General features: G+C 53.8%; 1 protein-coding gene across 1 annotated transcript in view; it reads left to right on the forward strand.

The window, feature by feature from the left end:
- Positions 1–13,059, forward strand: part of capn15 (calpain 15) — a 34,324-nt gene extending 21,265 nt beyond the window's left edge. The window contains exons 2-12 of the mRNA XM_079757015.1: positions 1,348–2,986; positions 6,117–6,325; positions 6,815–6,998; positions 7,091–7,314; positions 8,951–9,076; positions 9,504–9,656; positions 10,221–10,382; positions 11,124–11,353; positions 11,688–11,866; positions 12,191–12,369; positions 12,746–13,059. Coding sequence (XP_079613141.1) covers positions 1,370–2,986; positions 6,117–6,325; positions 6,815–6,998; positions 7,091–7,314; positions 8,951–9,076; positions 9,504–9,656; positions 10,221–10,382; positions 11,124–11,353; positions 11,688–11,866; positions 12,191–12,369; positions 12,746–12,923 — 3,441 coding nt within the window. The 5' untranslated portion in view covers positions 1,348–1,369 and the 3' untranslated portion in view covers positions 12,924–13,059. The remainder of the gene's footprint in view (positions 1–1,347; positions 2,987–6,116; positions 6,326–6,814; positions 6,999–7,090; positions 7,315–8,950; positions 9,077–9,503; positions 9,657–10,220; positions 10,383–11,123; positions 11,354–11,687; positions 11,867–12,190; positions 12,370–12,745) is intronic.
- Positions 13,060–14,258: the final 1,199 nt, after the last annotated feature.

The following is a 14,258-nucleotide window of genomic DNA, read 5'->3' on the forward strand; positions in this document are numbered from 1 at the left end:
GCTAGTTATAGTCTAGTAATAGTTTATTTTTTGGTAATCTCTTAGAGAAAGGGGTGGTTTGAACAGATATATGGGAGGGCTAAGGGTTAGCTGCCAGTCTGCTCTGCAGAACAGAAACCCTGTGTTTGCAGATCCAGTTGTCACAGTTGTCTTGGCCTCGTTACCATTGGCTGATGAGTTGTAGGAATGGGCAAGAGAGCTCCGGCAAAGAAAGTCCTTCCCTTTTTTAAATTTATTTTTATGTATTTTGGTACTTTGAAATCATTGTGAATTTATGGGAATGATTAATAATGTAAATTTGTCATCATTTTTTAGAAGAGCTGTCTTAGGTTTTGATTGATGCAACCTCTATTTGACCTGCTGTAGTCTCAACTCTCAAGCCTCCTTTCCTCTCCTCCTCTGGTGTCTTTCTGGTTCCTCCTCTAATGTTCCCTTCTCCTCTCTCTTCCGACCTCTCTTGTTTCCTCTTCTCTCCTCTAACATCCCCCCCTCCACTTATCTCCTCTCTCTCCTCTCCCCCACCCTGCTCTTCTCTCCCCTCTGCTCCTCCTCTAGTCCCTGACTGTACTGCCCTCGTAAACCCAGGAGGCAGACCTGAACTCCCTGCACTCACTAATCTCTCTCTCTCCCGCTCTGTCTCGCCCTCTCTCTGGCTCTGTCTCTCTCGCTCTCTCTTTCGCTCTCTTTCGCTCTCTCTCTCGCTCTGTCTCGCTCTCTCTTTCGCTCCGTCTCACTCTCTGTCTCGCTCTCTCTCTCGCTCTCTCTCGCTTTCTCTCGCTCTCTCTTGCTGTGTCTCTCTCTCCCTCTCACTCGCTCTTGCGCTCACTCTCTCTCGCTCTCTGTAATGCTCTCTTGATTCTCCCCGTGGGGTGCGTTTGTCTCCAGTTCCTTCATTGTTCTCTAGTTTTGTGTGTCTCCATTCTGTCTGTCAAATCACATCGTCTGTCCTTCCTTCACTGGGGTCTGGGCTCACAATTGAGATGTAGTCGTTTTCTAAATGATTTCTTGCTTGTAAAATCGGTGAAGTCGGTATTAAGGGGTTAGTCACAGGATATTAACATTACATTAAAATTAGTTAAATATCTTTAAATTAATCTTTAAAGTTGGGCCAGCAGGCTCAGCTCTGTTCTTGTTCATAAGGGTGGTATGCAACATCAAAAACCTGCACCTTTTCTATGGTGGAAAGAGTTCATGTTTTTTTAAATGAGGACTATACATATATGATATCAAATATATGTCTATTATATATGCATTTGTATTTCTGTATATTAACAAATGTCAGCACCTATCGATGCCTTCTAAAGGGAGGGAGATAATGTTTAGTAACCCCGCCCCCCTCTCCTCTAGCCACTCCCATTCCCCGGGCTCCATGGCGACGGTGGTGCAGGGCGGCGAGTGGTCCTGCGGCCGCTGCACCTTCCTCAACGCGGGCGGAGCCCCCCGCTGCTCCATCTGCGAGGCGCCGCGCCAGAAGCCCGACCTCAACCACATCCTGCGGCTGAGCAGCGGCGAGGAGCCGCGCTGGGCCTGCCCCCGCTGCACCCTGAAGAACCCCCCGGGCTCCGGGGCGTGCTCCGTGTGCGGCTCCGCCCCCGTCAGCTCCTCCCCCTCGCCCCCCGCCCCCACGGCGGTGGTGAACGGCGCGCCGCCCCCGGCGGCGGTGGAGCCCTCCGGCCACGCCCCCGTCCTGCTGGAGCCCTGCGGCCAGCAGGCCCCGCCCCCCGAGCGGGAGGCGGGGCCCCGGCGGCCCGAGGGCGCCGGGTGGGCGTGTCCGCGCTGCACGCTGCACAACACGGCGGTGGCGCTGTCGTGCTCGGCGTGCGGCGGCCCCCGCAAGCTCTCGCTGCCCAAGATCCCCCCCGAGGCCCTGGTGGTCCCGGAGGTGCACGCCCCCCTGCTGCTGGGGTTCCCCGTCCCGCCCGCCGCCGCCCCGCCGCTCGTGGACCTCACGGACGACTCGCCGCCGCCGCCGCCGCCGCCGCCGCCGCCGCCGCCGCCCTGTGACGCGGCGGAGGCCCCGCCCCCGGCCCTCGCCTCCCCCTTCGCCCCCTTCTCCTCCCTCCAGAACAACCCCGTGCCGCGCAGCCGCAGGGAGGTGCCCCCCAGCGGGCGGCCCCCCAACCCCGGCGGCTCCCCCAGCCCCACCTCCCCCTTAGGCGCCCCCGCGGCCCCCCAGCCCTGCCCCCAGCTGAGGACCAAACCCAAACACCAGGCCCAGCCCCAGGAGCCCCCCTACCCGGGCAAGCGGCTCAGCGTGCTGGAGGAGGGAGACCCCCTCCCCCAGCAGCCCACAGCCCCCCCCCACCCCTCCTCCTCCTCCTCCTCCTCTTCGTCCTCCACCTGGAAGTGCCCCGGCTGCGCGCTGCCCAACCCCGGCGGGGCGTCCAAGTGCGAGGGGTGCCGCGGCTCTCGGGGGGGCGCGGACCTCATCGACCTGGTGGGCTGCGAGGCGGTGCGCTTCACCCCGGCCAGCCCCTCCAGCCCGGACTTCAGCACCTGGGCCTGCTCCAAGTGCACCCTCCACAACCCCACGGGGGCGGCTCAGTGCTCGGCCTGCGGCTCCTCCAAGCTGCACGGCTTCGTGGACCGCGAGGCCGGGGCCCCGCGCTGCTGCCCCCTCCACGGGCCCCCGACGGGGGCCGGCGGCTCCGCCTGTTCCTGCTCCAGCGCCCCCTCGTCCTCCACCTCTGGGCACAAGGCAAGGAAACAGGCCCGCGCCTTCCCCCCTGCCTCCTCCTCCTCCTCCTCCTCCTCCTCCTCCTCTCTGGAGAAGGCGGGGCAGTGGGCGTGTCCGGCCTGCACGCTGCTGAACGCCGGCCCCGCCAAGAACTGTGTGGCGTGCCACACGCCGCAGCAGTACCTGACGCTGCGCAAGGTGGCCAAGCCGCTGAAGAGGCGGGAGAGCATGCACGTGGAGGCGCGGCGCCGCAACGACGAGGGCGAGGCCAAAGAGCTCTGGGAGAACATCGTCAGCTTCTGTCAGGAGGTAAGGGGCGTCAAGGCAACGGCTCTTTGAAGGCGTTGCCTTTCCCCCGGTGTGATGCGTGTTGTGTGCTCATGGGCCCGTTCTGAAGATGAAGGTTTGGCACATGACCCTCTCCAAGCCGGGACCACTGCCCCGATGGGCTTGGTGGGAGAGGGTCTCCATGAGACGAGGGGAGGAGGTGTTCACTCACGTGAGTTAAGTCATGTTTCTTGGAGATGATCGATCTTGGGGAATATCGTGAGCCTAAGGGTTTAATAGTATGACGGATTCCCAGTTTTTGAAGTCCCACGAGAGTGATATGGCGCCAGGCTTCTGAACTCTTTCTTTGATGGTTAAGCCTGGGATCAGCAGTACTATTAACTATGTCTACTGACTCCATAGTCGGTAAATGGCTAATATCGTGTCATAAATCATAATGTTTTTATAAGACAGAATACAGATCCTTAGCTTTCCCCCCACATTTGGTAGCAGACTGTGAACAGAAACAGAACGTTGCTGCCTGACTTCCTCCCTTTAGCCTCCTTGAGCCTATGATAGTGTAGTGGTGAGGCCAGGAACTTTGATACATGATGCAACCAGGATCCAATAGCGAGGGGAAATCGTTTTTTGGTTTGGCTGGTAAGGAAGAACTTTTCACAACACAGAACCTGGGGACAACAACAAAAAGAAGAAGTCAAACAAACAAAGTATCTTGCCGTTGGAAAAGCAGTTGGCTCTTCCAACTATTCCTTAGCGCACACATTTTGTAAAAAGAACCTTCCAAATACTGCACACCTGCAGGGTAATGGCACACCTGCAACGGCATATTCATTCTAGAATTACATCACCCTGAGAATGTTGTACAATGTGTCCTCACACGCATGCTTAAGGCGTCGTAGCCGGTTTGTGTGAAGAGGTTGGCGGTTCGCCCGCCCTCTCGGCCTGTCTGTGTACGACAGCCTGCCAAGAAAAGCTGTTTACGGATGTTTGCTTTAGTTAGCATAGCCTGTGTTAGCCATAATCCCCACCTGGAGCTTCTCTTAGCCTGCGAGTTGTTTTGAGAGCAGGAAGGTGAACCCATAGGAAGAACGTGTCCCACACCCAGGAGGAGCAGCAGTCGGTGGTGTTGACAGCGTCCTCAGCTGAAGATGACCCTGTGTGGACTCCACACCTCACTGCCTCGGGCACACCTGATGACATCTCATCTGATCCGAAGGAAAACTTTCATTAAGTGCAGCTTAAAAAAATAGTCGAATGATTATAATTCAGGTCAAAAACGATGATCTTTCTCTCAGCAGTTCGAAGGCTAAAGAGAGACGGCGTTAATGAAAGGCTTATATTTAGCTATAGATTGATCCAGTGATCTCTGTGAGGACCTTTCACCCACGAGGAGACCCACGGCGTCAGACCGCGTCAGCGCTGGAAGCTGGTCAGGGGGCGGGGTCAGGGAGGTCACCTTGTCTTGTTAAGGCTTCTCATTGGCCTGACTCTCGGCAGTTTGGGGCCGGTTCTACTGTTGCCCTTGGCAACCCAGTGGTCTGTCACTCTCTGCCGCTCGGCTGAAAAATAGATGGCATCCTTCATATTAGCAGAGCGGTATTAGTAGCAGTGTTTCTGTGGCGTCGTGCTCAAGTTACTCTTCACAGCCTTTCCCCGTCGTCTACTGACCCCTGATTGGTTCTCAGAACATGACTGGAAGATTTGATCCCAGGATGGTTATAGTAAAGATGATGCTCTCCTATGTAATTTATAGTTTGTGTGTATATATATATACACACATATGAAAATATACATTCACACACTACACTGCTCCTTCCTATTGCAGAAGTATTGTAAAATGCTAAGTTTGTAGATCTATAGACGCACCTTCACCTCCATAATCCATTACTGACGGTATGGCACTTTATAGTACTCATCCCATGGATTAGAATTCACAGTGCGTTTACACTATACGACGAGCGACGAACCTGGATGATCCCCCAGCATCGCTTATCAATATCTAGGCTGGGGGGGGGAGAGAGAGAGAGAGAGAGAGAGAGAGAGAGAGAGAGAGAGAGAGAGAGAGAGAGAGAGAGAGAGAGAGAGAGAGAGAGAGAGAGAGAGAGAGAGAGAGAGAGAGAGAGAGAGAGAGAGAGAGAGAGAGAGAGAGAGAGAGAGAGAGAGAGAGAGAGAGAGAGACCCCTCTTTCCCCCTCCTCATAAACACACCCGCAGGGTAGCACCACAGCATCATTGCGTGCGTGCGTGTGTGTGCGTGTGTGTGTGTGTGTGTGTGTGTGTGTGTGAGGTGAACTTGAGGCTGCTGTATTTTTAGCCTGAGAGCTGCGGCAATTATCGTCCCTGCTGTAGCGAAGACAACCAACATCGACTTCTTCCAGCGAGAGAGAGCGGGAGAGAGACATTCGCACAGACTGTAGAGAGAGGGAGATAGAGAGCCATTTGTAAAGACTATAAAGAAAGAAATGGCAAGACATAGAGAAATGAATGGAGGGCAAAAAGCAGGGAGGTCTGTAGAGATGAACATGAATGAATGATCTCCAACCTATTGCAAACGTAGTGGTCCAGTTGGCACCAGGGGACTTAAGAAGTCCGAGAGCACCACCCTGCAATGGCTAGCCAGTGTGTAGTCCGGAGTCCTGTTAGCCTGGCACTGGTAGCTCTGTGTGTGCCAAGGACACAGGATTAGGTTCCTTCATACAGGGGTCCTGTTTATTTATTCATGGGTACAATGATCAATCTGCCTCCCCTCGCTGTCCTGGACCGGGTCCAGTCCGACACCCGGACCAGGGCCTGGTGGTTCTGCTCCAAGCGGTTCCAGGGCAGCTCTGGGTGTCGGATAGCGTATCTTGATCCCTTAAATGCCCTCTTTAGTGGATCTGCCCAGGCCAGCGGCGGCCATGTTGGCTCCCGGTGCCAGGGGCACTGAGGCACAGTGTGATGAGGCCCAGAGACTGGCTGGATCCTCTAAGCTGGGCTGGCTAACTGCTAGCATGCTCCCTGTGTGTGTGTGTGTGTGTGTGTGTGTGTGTGTGTGTGTGTGTGTGTGTGTGTGTGTGTGTGTGTGTGTGTGTGTGTGTGTGTGTGTGTGTGTGTGTGTGTGTGTGTGTGTGTGTGTCCTTCATATTCATATCGTCCCTCTGTCTCTCCTCCAGAACGTGGTGAACTTTGTGGACGACAGCTTCCCCCCCGGTCCGAGCTCAGTGGGCTTCCCTGAGAGTGACAGCGTCCAGCAGCGAATCAAAAAGTGGCTCCGCCCACACGAGATCAACTGCAGCAACTTCAAAGACAGAGGAGTGAAGTGGTCTGTGTTCCGGACGCCGCGCCCCTCCGATATCCTGCAAGGCCTGCTGGGAAACTGCTGGTGAGGACACACACTTCAACGAGACGCGGCTTGAGCTGTGCCTCGGGGGCCGGAGGGGTCTTCAGTGAATGGGGTCAGGGAGACTGGTCCATCGCCCTTCCGGCCCCTGCACTACAGGGCCCCTACCCCAGAGGGCCCCTCCCCCAGAGGGCCCCTCCCCCAGAGGGCCCTCCCCAGTGTTCTCACCTGGTGGGAGGGAGCGAGGAGCCCAGTGGGGTGTGTAGATAGGGAGGAGGTGGGCGAGGTGGATCTCTCCTCTTCCCCCTCCCTCTCTCCCTCACCCATTCCCTATCTCTCCCTTCCCTCTCTTTCCCTCACCCGCTCTCTCTCTCTCCCCCCACATCCTCTCTGGATGTCCGTGTGTGTGTGTAAGCTCTCCCTCCTCTCTGCATGTCCTTACGTGTGTGTGTGTAAGTTTTCCGTCCTCTCTGGATGTCCGTGTGTGTGTAAGCTCTCCCTCCTCTCTGCCCCCCCCCCCCCTCCCTCCAGGTTCCTGAGTGCCCTGGCGGTGCTGGCAGAGCGCCCTGAGCTGGTGGAGCGGGTCATGATCACGCGGAGCCTGTGTCCCCAGGGGGCCTACCAGGTGAGGCTGTGCAAGGACGGCACCTGGACCACCGTCCTGGTGGACGACATGCTGCCCTGCGACGACTACGGCTACCTGCTCTTCTCTCAGGTAGGCGGGCAGCACACAGCGGTACCGCAGTATAACCAGTTACACCAGTGCACCGGTAGCCCGACCAGTGGAGTGACGGGTGTGTCCCGCAGGCCCAGAGGAAGCAGCTGTGGGTGGCTCTGATCGAGAAGGCGCTGGCCAAGCTCCACGGGTCGTACTACGCCCTGCAGGCGGGGAGGGCCATCGAGGGCCTGGCCACGCTGACCGGGGCCCCCTGCGACTCCCTCATGCTGCAGGTCAGCTCCACCAACCCCCGCGAGGAGGCCATCGACACTGACCTCATCTGGGCCAAAATGCTGAGCTCCAAGGAGGCTGGGTGAGGGGGCAGGCTTGACCTGAGACAGACTTGAGTTTGAACCTTGTATTTGAGCCCCTTAAAGATGCTGTTGGTAAGATCAGTTGAAGAGCGAACAGAACGTCTCCCTCCCTCAATGTTGCTTCCTGCCCCTGTGGTGGAGCTATGGTAACGCGGTGTGCCTGCATGTGAATGACTGCCAAGCTGGGTTCCCCTGACCAATCCGGGAAGAGGTGCCCTGATTGGTCAGAAATTAGTGGAGAGCGGTCTTAAATGTCAGTGGTCTCAGGACCGGTCTGTCCAGATAAAGTCTCACAGGGTGTGGCGTGACCCACGTTCCTCTGGTGGCTGCTTGTGGGAGTTCAGCAGGTGGTCGGTGGCAGTGCTTAAGATCAACAGGAGGCTGTTGGTTCCAATAGAACTCCGAATGTCAATTGTCCAATCACATGGCCGAATGCTATAATTTGCATAAAGATAGGATTCAACTTTTGTCCCGCCCTTTCAATGCCACGTGAGGACGTGTCCGATACGTGACGGACGGCTGTCACGCACAGATGACGGACGGCTTTCACTCACAGATGACGGACGGCTGTCATTCACAGATGACGGACGGTTGTCACGCACAGATGACGGGCGGCTGTCAGTCACCTATAGCGGGCGGCTGTCAGTCACCGATGGTGGACGGCTGTCAGTCACCGATGGCGGATGGCTGTCAGTCACCGATGGCTTTGGCCTTCCTAGTTCTATTTATTGAATGGAGTAAATGAGTGGTGCCAACTGTACTCGAGTAAACGATGACTCCTCAAGCAAACCACAAAATTCCATACATATTCTAGTGTAATATGAATGATCTGAATATAATAATATATTATATTATGTTGAAGTGTTTTGGTAAAGGCAGGACATATCAGCCGTTAGTTCGTCTCTGTTCCATATGGTGGACTGAAACAGGTCTGTAGCCAGCACCCGGTGGCTGCCCGCTAGATATTTCCCCGGGCAACAGTGTTCCAGTTATGAACCTCAGCGTAATGTAGAGCACCGCCTGGATGGTGGATTCAGTAACAACACATCTCAATAGCACTTCATATAGTTTGATCATGTATTTTCACTTTTAAGAAAGATCTTGGATATTCAACAGATACTACTCAATAGAGCCATCGTTTGGTCAATATTTCTACACGTTAGGGGCATTACAAAGTAACCCAACTCAAACAGAATCCAACAGGATTCACTGTCTGGAAGTGTATCACAGAAGCTGTACCACAGTCAGAAGCAGGTAAAACGCTGTGGCCAGAGGAGCTACCATGTGGACACACATAGACTGGATAAAAAATGCAGCTTACACTGACTTTTAATATGTGTACAATGGTGGAAGCTGAAACAGACTTGTGCTAAAATGAAAAGAAAGGGCCTTTTCCCCCCGAGTAAATAGCTCCGGCAGTAAAGACCCGATCACAAACTTGAAGTCGTCTAAATTAGACTCACTGAGAATCACTCGGATGCTTTAATGTGCATTACGACGCACGGAGATGCTGACCTATTCCCTCTCCCTTCTACCCCTCCCTTTGTGCTTTCCTAAAGTGATCAAGTTATGTTCCAACCTTTAAACAAAGTGTGTGTGTGTGTGTGTGTGTGTGCGTGCGTGTGTGTGTGTCAGGTTCCTGATGGGCGCGTCGTGCGGAGGGGGCAACATGAAGGTGGACGATGTCGTCTACGAGTCCAGCGGACTGCGCCCGCGACATGCCTACTCCATCCTGGACGTACGGGACGTCCAGGGATACAGGTGACCGGCCCCAACGTCCCCCGCACACACCCAGGTCACGTGACCTGGCCGTCATCTTGGTGTCTGGATTGTTTAGTGTGTTTTATAAAGTGATACATTACACTATTTAGAAATGTCGGCATTTGATAAACGTTGATAAGACTTGGACATTACACCAACCCATTTGATAAAGAATGATTAGAGTTAATCATTACATCAACACATTTGATAGAAAAATATTAGAGTAAACATTACATGAACACATTTGATAAAGAATGATTAGAGTAAACATTATTTCAGCACATTGGACGTGCACACAATGCGTCACTTGGAATACTTTGTTATTTTAAAACACCTGACCACGTGCTTTCTTCCTTCCTGACTCCTTCTGTCCTCCCTCGTCTCTCTCCCTTTTCCCCCCTTCTCTCCATCTCTCTGGCTCTTGCAGGTTGCTACGGTTACGTAACCCATGGGGGCGGTTCTCGTGGAACGGGAGCTGGTCGGACGAGTGGTCTGATTGGCCGCAGCACCTTCGCAACGAGCTGATGGCTCACGGCAGCAGCGAGGGAGTTTTCTGGATGGAGTACTCTGACTTCATCAAGTAGGTCTACCCGTCTGTCTGTTCACGTGTTTTTGTGTGTGTGTCTTTCTCTGCATGTTTGTCTGTCTGTGTATGTTTCTGTCAGCCTGTCCGTCACTCTATCTCTCTGCCTATCCGCCTGTCTGTCTGTCTGTCACTGGGCTTGTCTCGCTGTCTGTCTAAAGCTTTAGTAAATGGGTTATGAAGAAGGCTTGTTGTCAGGGAGGCTTGTTTTTGAGGTGCTTCGTTGTGGAGGAATCTGTTGTCAAGGAGACTGACGGTTTTTTGGGTTTGAGATGTTCTAAGACCCCTTGGTAGTGTAGTAGACCATGTTGCCTTAAATATATCTCTCTGTCTCCCACTCTCTCTCTCTCTCTCTCTCTCTCTCTCTCCTTCTCTCTCTGTCTCTCTGTCCCTCTGTCTTTCACTTGTGAAAAAAAGACCAGACGTGATGACACGTCTTGCCTTTTAGACGGTATGTTCTGAGGGTCCTCAGCCTGACCTGGGAGTGGCTTTAGGATAACCCAGGTCCACATGTTGGTCCATGTGAACGTCAACATGAGCCCTGTTGTTTTCCCGCTGCAGGTACTTTGACTCGGTGGACATCTGCAAGATCCACTCGGACTGGCAGGAGGTGCGGCTGCAGGGATGCTTCCCCAGCCGGGCCAGCGGGCCCATCACCGTCACCGCCCTCACCGTGCTGGAGAGGACCGCCCTGGAGCTGGCCCTGTTCCAGGAGGGCAGCAGGTGATCCCCCCACACCTCCAGACTGGAGAACATTCAACATCCGTTTACACTACATTTTACATTCAGGGCATTTAGCAGACGCTTTTATCCAAAGCGACTTACAATAAGTACATTTGTCCGAAGAAGGAGAGACAGCAATATATCGCTGTTGGTACACTAAAGATATTCATAGAACCAAGTGCAAAACGCTAACAATCGGGGAAAGGTTAACCCATTTCCCGTATACAACAAAGATAGCAAGGATTAAATGCTACACAATGCTAAGTGCTATTTTTCTGTGTAAGGGGGAACAACATACAATAAGTGTGTGGGAGAGGGGGGCTATGCAGAGTCCAGGTGAACTCTGAGCAGGTTAGTCTTGAGTCCGGAGGTAAGCGCACTAGTTCTGTGAATGATGTGGATGGAAGGAGACTTGGAGACCAGTTTAAGGTGATCAGGGCTGGACCAACGGGGAGGGAGGGGAACCACAGGGGTCCAAGTCTTCTACATACATCTTTCTGAATATATAGCCCACATCCTTATTTAATTCATATTTTGATAATGAGTTACTTTGTAAGCTTGTATTTATTTTTAAGTTCTTCATTGATTTGTCTTATTCATGCAGAGCACTAAGAGAACTAGCTGCTCAGCTAGCATGTGCACCGTCTGTTAAACTAGCCGCTACGTTGCCTGCTCCCAGATGCTACTTTAGCGGCTACATAGCGCGCTAACCCAGCCCCCCCCCCCCCCCCCCCACCCCAGGCGCTCGGACACAGCAGACAGCCACCTGCTGGACCTGTGCATCATGGTGTTCCGCGCCTCGTTCGGCGGCGCCAACAGGCTAACGCTAGGCCGGCTGCTAGCCCACAGCAAGCGAGCGGTCAAGAAGTTTGTGGGCTGCGACGTGATGCTTGAGCCCGGGGAGTACGCCGTGGTCTGCTGTGCCTTCAACCACTGGCAGATGAACGCCTCTATAGGACCGCCCACTCCTGGTGAGGCCCCGCCCACACCCAAATATGGGTATATTGTCACTTCTGCATAATACTATCCTCTTGTATGCATGTATGGAGATTTGTAGGCAGAGTTTGCGTGTGTCTTTATGTGTATGACTATACAGTACATTTGTGTGTTTGTATGTACAGACACACGTGTGTGTAATGCTTGTCTGGTGCGTTTGTGTATTTGTTAAATATTGCGTTCTTCGATATAAATGTGTGTGTGCGCGTGTAAACGTTTGTGTGCGTGTGTATATATGTTTTTGTGTGTCTGTATATAAATGTGTATATTCGTGTGTGTGTGTGTGTGTGTGTGTGTGTGTGCGCGCAGTGTCCAGCCCCACAGCGAGCAGCAGCAGCGGGGGGGCGTGGCGTGGCCAGGACTACCCGGCTCACATCCTGGCGGTGTACAGCTCCCGGCAGGTGATGGTTGAGCAGGTGGAGGTGACGCCCACCACCCTGGCCGACGCCATCATCCTGCTCACCGAGAACAAGGGGGAGAGACACGAGGTACGAGCACACACACACCGTCTGTCTGTCTGTCTGTCTGTCTGTCTGTCTGTCTGTCTGTCTGTCTGTCTGTCTGTCTGTCTGTCTCTCAGGCTGTCTCTCAGGCTGTCTCTCAGGCTGTCCATCCATCTGTATGTCTGGCTAGCTATCTGTCTTTCTGTCTGTCTGTGTGTCTGTCCAGCCATCTGTCTGTTCTCTGTCTGTCTGTCTGTCTGTCTGTCTGTCTGTCTGTCTGTCTGTCTGTCTGTCTGTCTAGCCGTCTGTCCGTCCCCTGTGTAGCCGTCTATGTATCTGCGTTGTGTGACCGTGTGTGTCTGTGTTCAGGGCCGTGAGGGAATGACCTGCTACTACCTGACCCACGGGTGGGCGGGGCTTATCGTGGTGGTGGAGAATCGCCACCCCAAGTACTTCCTGCACGTGTCATGTGACTGTACAGACAGCTTCAACGTGGTCTCCACGCGCTGCAGCCTCAAGACCATCGACAGTGTCCCGCCTCTACACAGGTACGCACGCACACACACACACTCATCCCCACACACATGCACGCACGCACAGAAAGACGTTTCCACTAAACGGTACACATGTTAATCTTTCCTTGGTTCGATTAAGTTGGACAGCATGGCGTTCGGTGTAAAGGGTACAAAGTAAAACAGAAGACGTGTACAGAGCCGAGTGTTTAGGAAGACTTGACTACACATTCACACACACGGGTTACTCAGTTCCCTGTCAGACACTACTGAAAAGGCACAGGAGACGATGAGCTGCACCCTTAAGGGCCCTAGCCTCACAAGGACCTCCCCGGGTCTCCTGTCCCAGCCGCGGCCCCCCTGGTGGGGTCCCACACCGTTAAAGGCGGCGCTGCTCTGTCGCCCCCTGCAGGCAGGTGCTGGTGGTGCTGTCCCAGCTGGAGGGCAACGCGGGCTTCTCCATCACCCACCGGCTGGCGCACCGCAAGGCGGCACAGGCCTCCCTGGGGGACTGGACCACCACCAAGGCCACGCACAGCCCCCAGCTCACCCCCGACATCGACGGCCTGCACCGGCCCCGGCCGCTATGACCCCCCCCCCCCCCCGACCTGTGACCTCAACGACCTCCGACCCCCCGCCTCACACACACACACACACACACACACACTGGGGGTCACCGGGTCTTGCTGTGGGGATGTGCCATGGGGGAGGGGTCGACTTCCTGGATCAACAGGAAGTTGGGATCATAATAATTGTTTTACCTATTTTCCGCCACGCCCCCAAAAGACTCTTGAGCGCACTTGCCTGTGGGCGTGCACGAGGGTCGAGGGGCGTGCACGGGGAAACAGCACTCTGGATTCCCTGCCAGGGGATTGTTGAGGATGCGCTCTCACTACTGAGCCTAACGAGCCAATCAGCATCCTCGCTTGTACACTTGAACCCTCCCACCCCGTCCCAGAAGCTGCACTGGTGTTTTCCGGAGGAACACGACGGTACTTAAACATGTCCACTGTTTGTTTGTTTGTGGTTTCAAACGTTTCCCACCTCTTCCAGAGTTCACTTCAGGTCACGAGAAAAAGCCATTATCTGTATAGTGTGGTCAAGATACTCTCTCTCTATCTATCGCTCTCTCTCTCTGCGTCTGTCTGTCTCTCTCTCCGTCTCTCTCTCTGTGTCTCTCTGCATCTCTCTGTCTCTCTCTCTCTGCGTCTCTCTCTCTCTTTTTGCGTCTTTCTCTCTCTTTGCGTCTCTCTCCTAGCTTAATACCAAACTCATCAGCAGGCCCCAGCATTTTGAGGGAGGGGGTGGGGTGCTCTGCACAGACCCACCGTCCCAACACCATCTAACTCCAGTCCACTAGTGACTGGTCCACTCCAGGATTTGATTTAAGTCATTCATAGGTGGGGGAAGTGATCAGTTCTTATAGGTTATTGGTCCCATAGAGCAAAGAGTTGCAGACTACCACAGATCATAAACATGAAGCGGCGCACAAACCCTTTAAGTCCAGGTTGGAGGCAGCGGTGTGAGTGTTTTGGTGGAGCTTTGACGGGCGAGTGTTTCCCTCAGACCGACACCACTGTAGTGCGGAGAGAGATGAGAGAGTGGTGGTTTATGGATGAATGGCCATCAACGGCTGTTTTAACCTTGCTGCATTGGCCCCAGCTTTTAATTTATTTGTACAAATTATTTTATATATAAATGATGATTTAGGGGTGAATATAGCGATTGGGTTAGGGATCCTGTCTGTCGCTCTGTTGGTTGAACACTGAAGCTGCTGTGGGTTAAAGGAAGATATCAGGAATGTAAGCGGATGTGACTCTTCTCGGTGCTGTGGGCTTATTGTAAGATTTGCCCAGAGAGAGGCAAGCTTTTAATTAAAAATAATTCAAACTAAAAACCTGTTATTAAACACTAAAATCGAATTG

Source organism: Pollachius pollachius (assembly GCF_949987615.1).
Source record: "Pollachius pollachius genome assembly, chromosome: 19".
Classification (NCBI taxonomy): domain Eukaryota; kingdom Metazoa; phylum Chordata; class Actinopteri; order Gadiformes; family Gadidae; genus Pollachius; species Pollachius pollachius.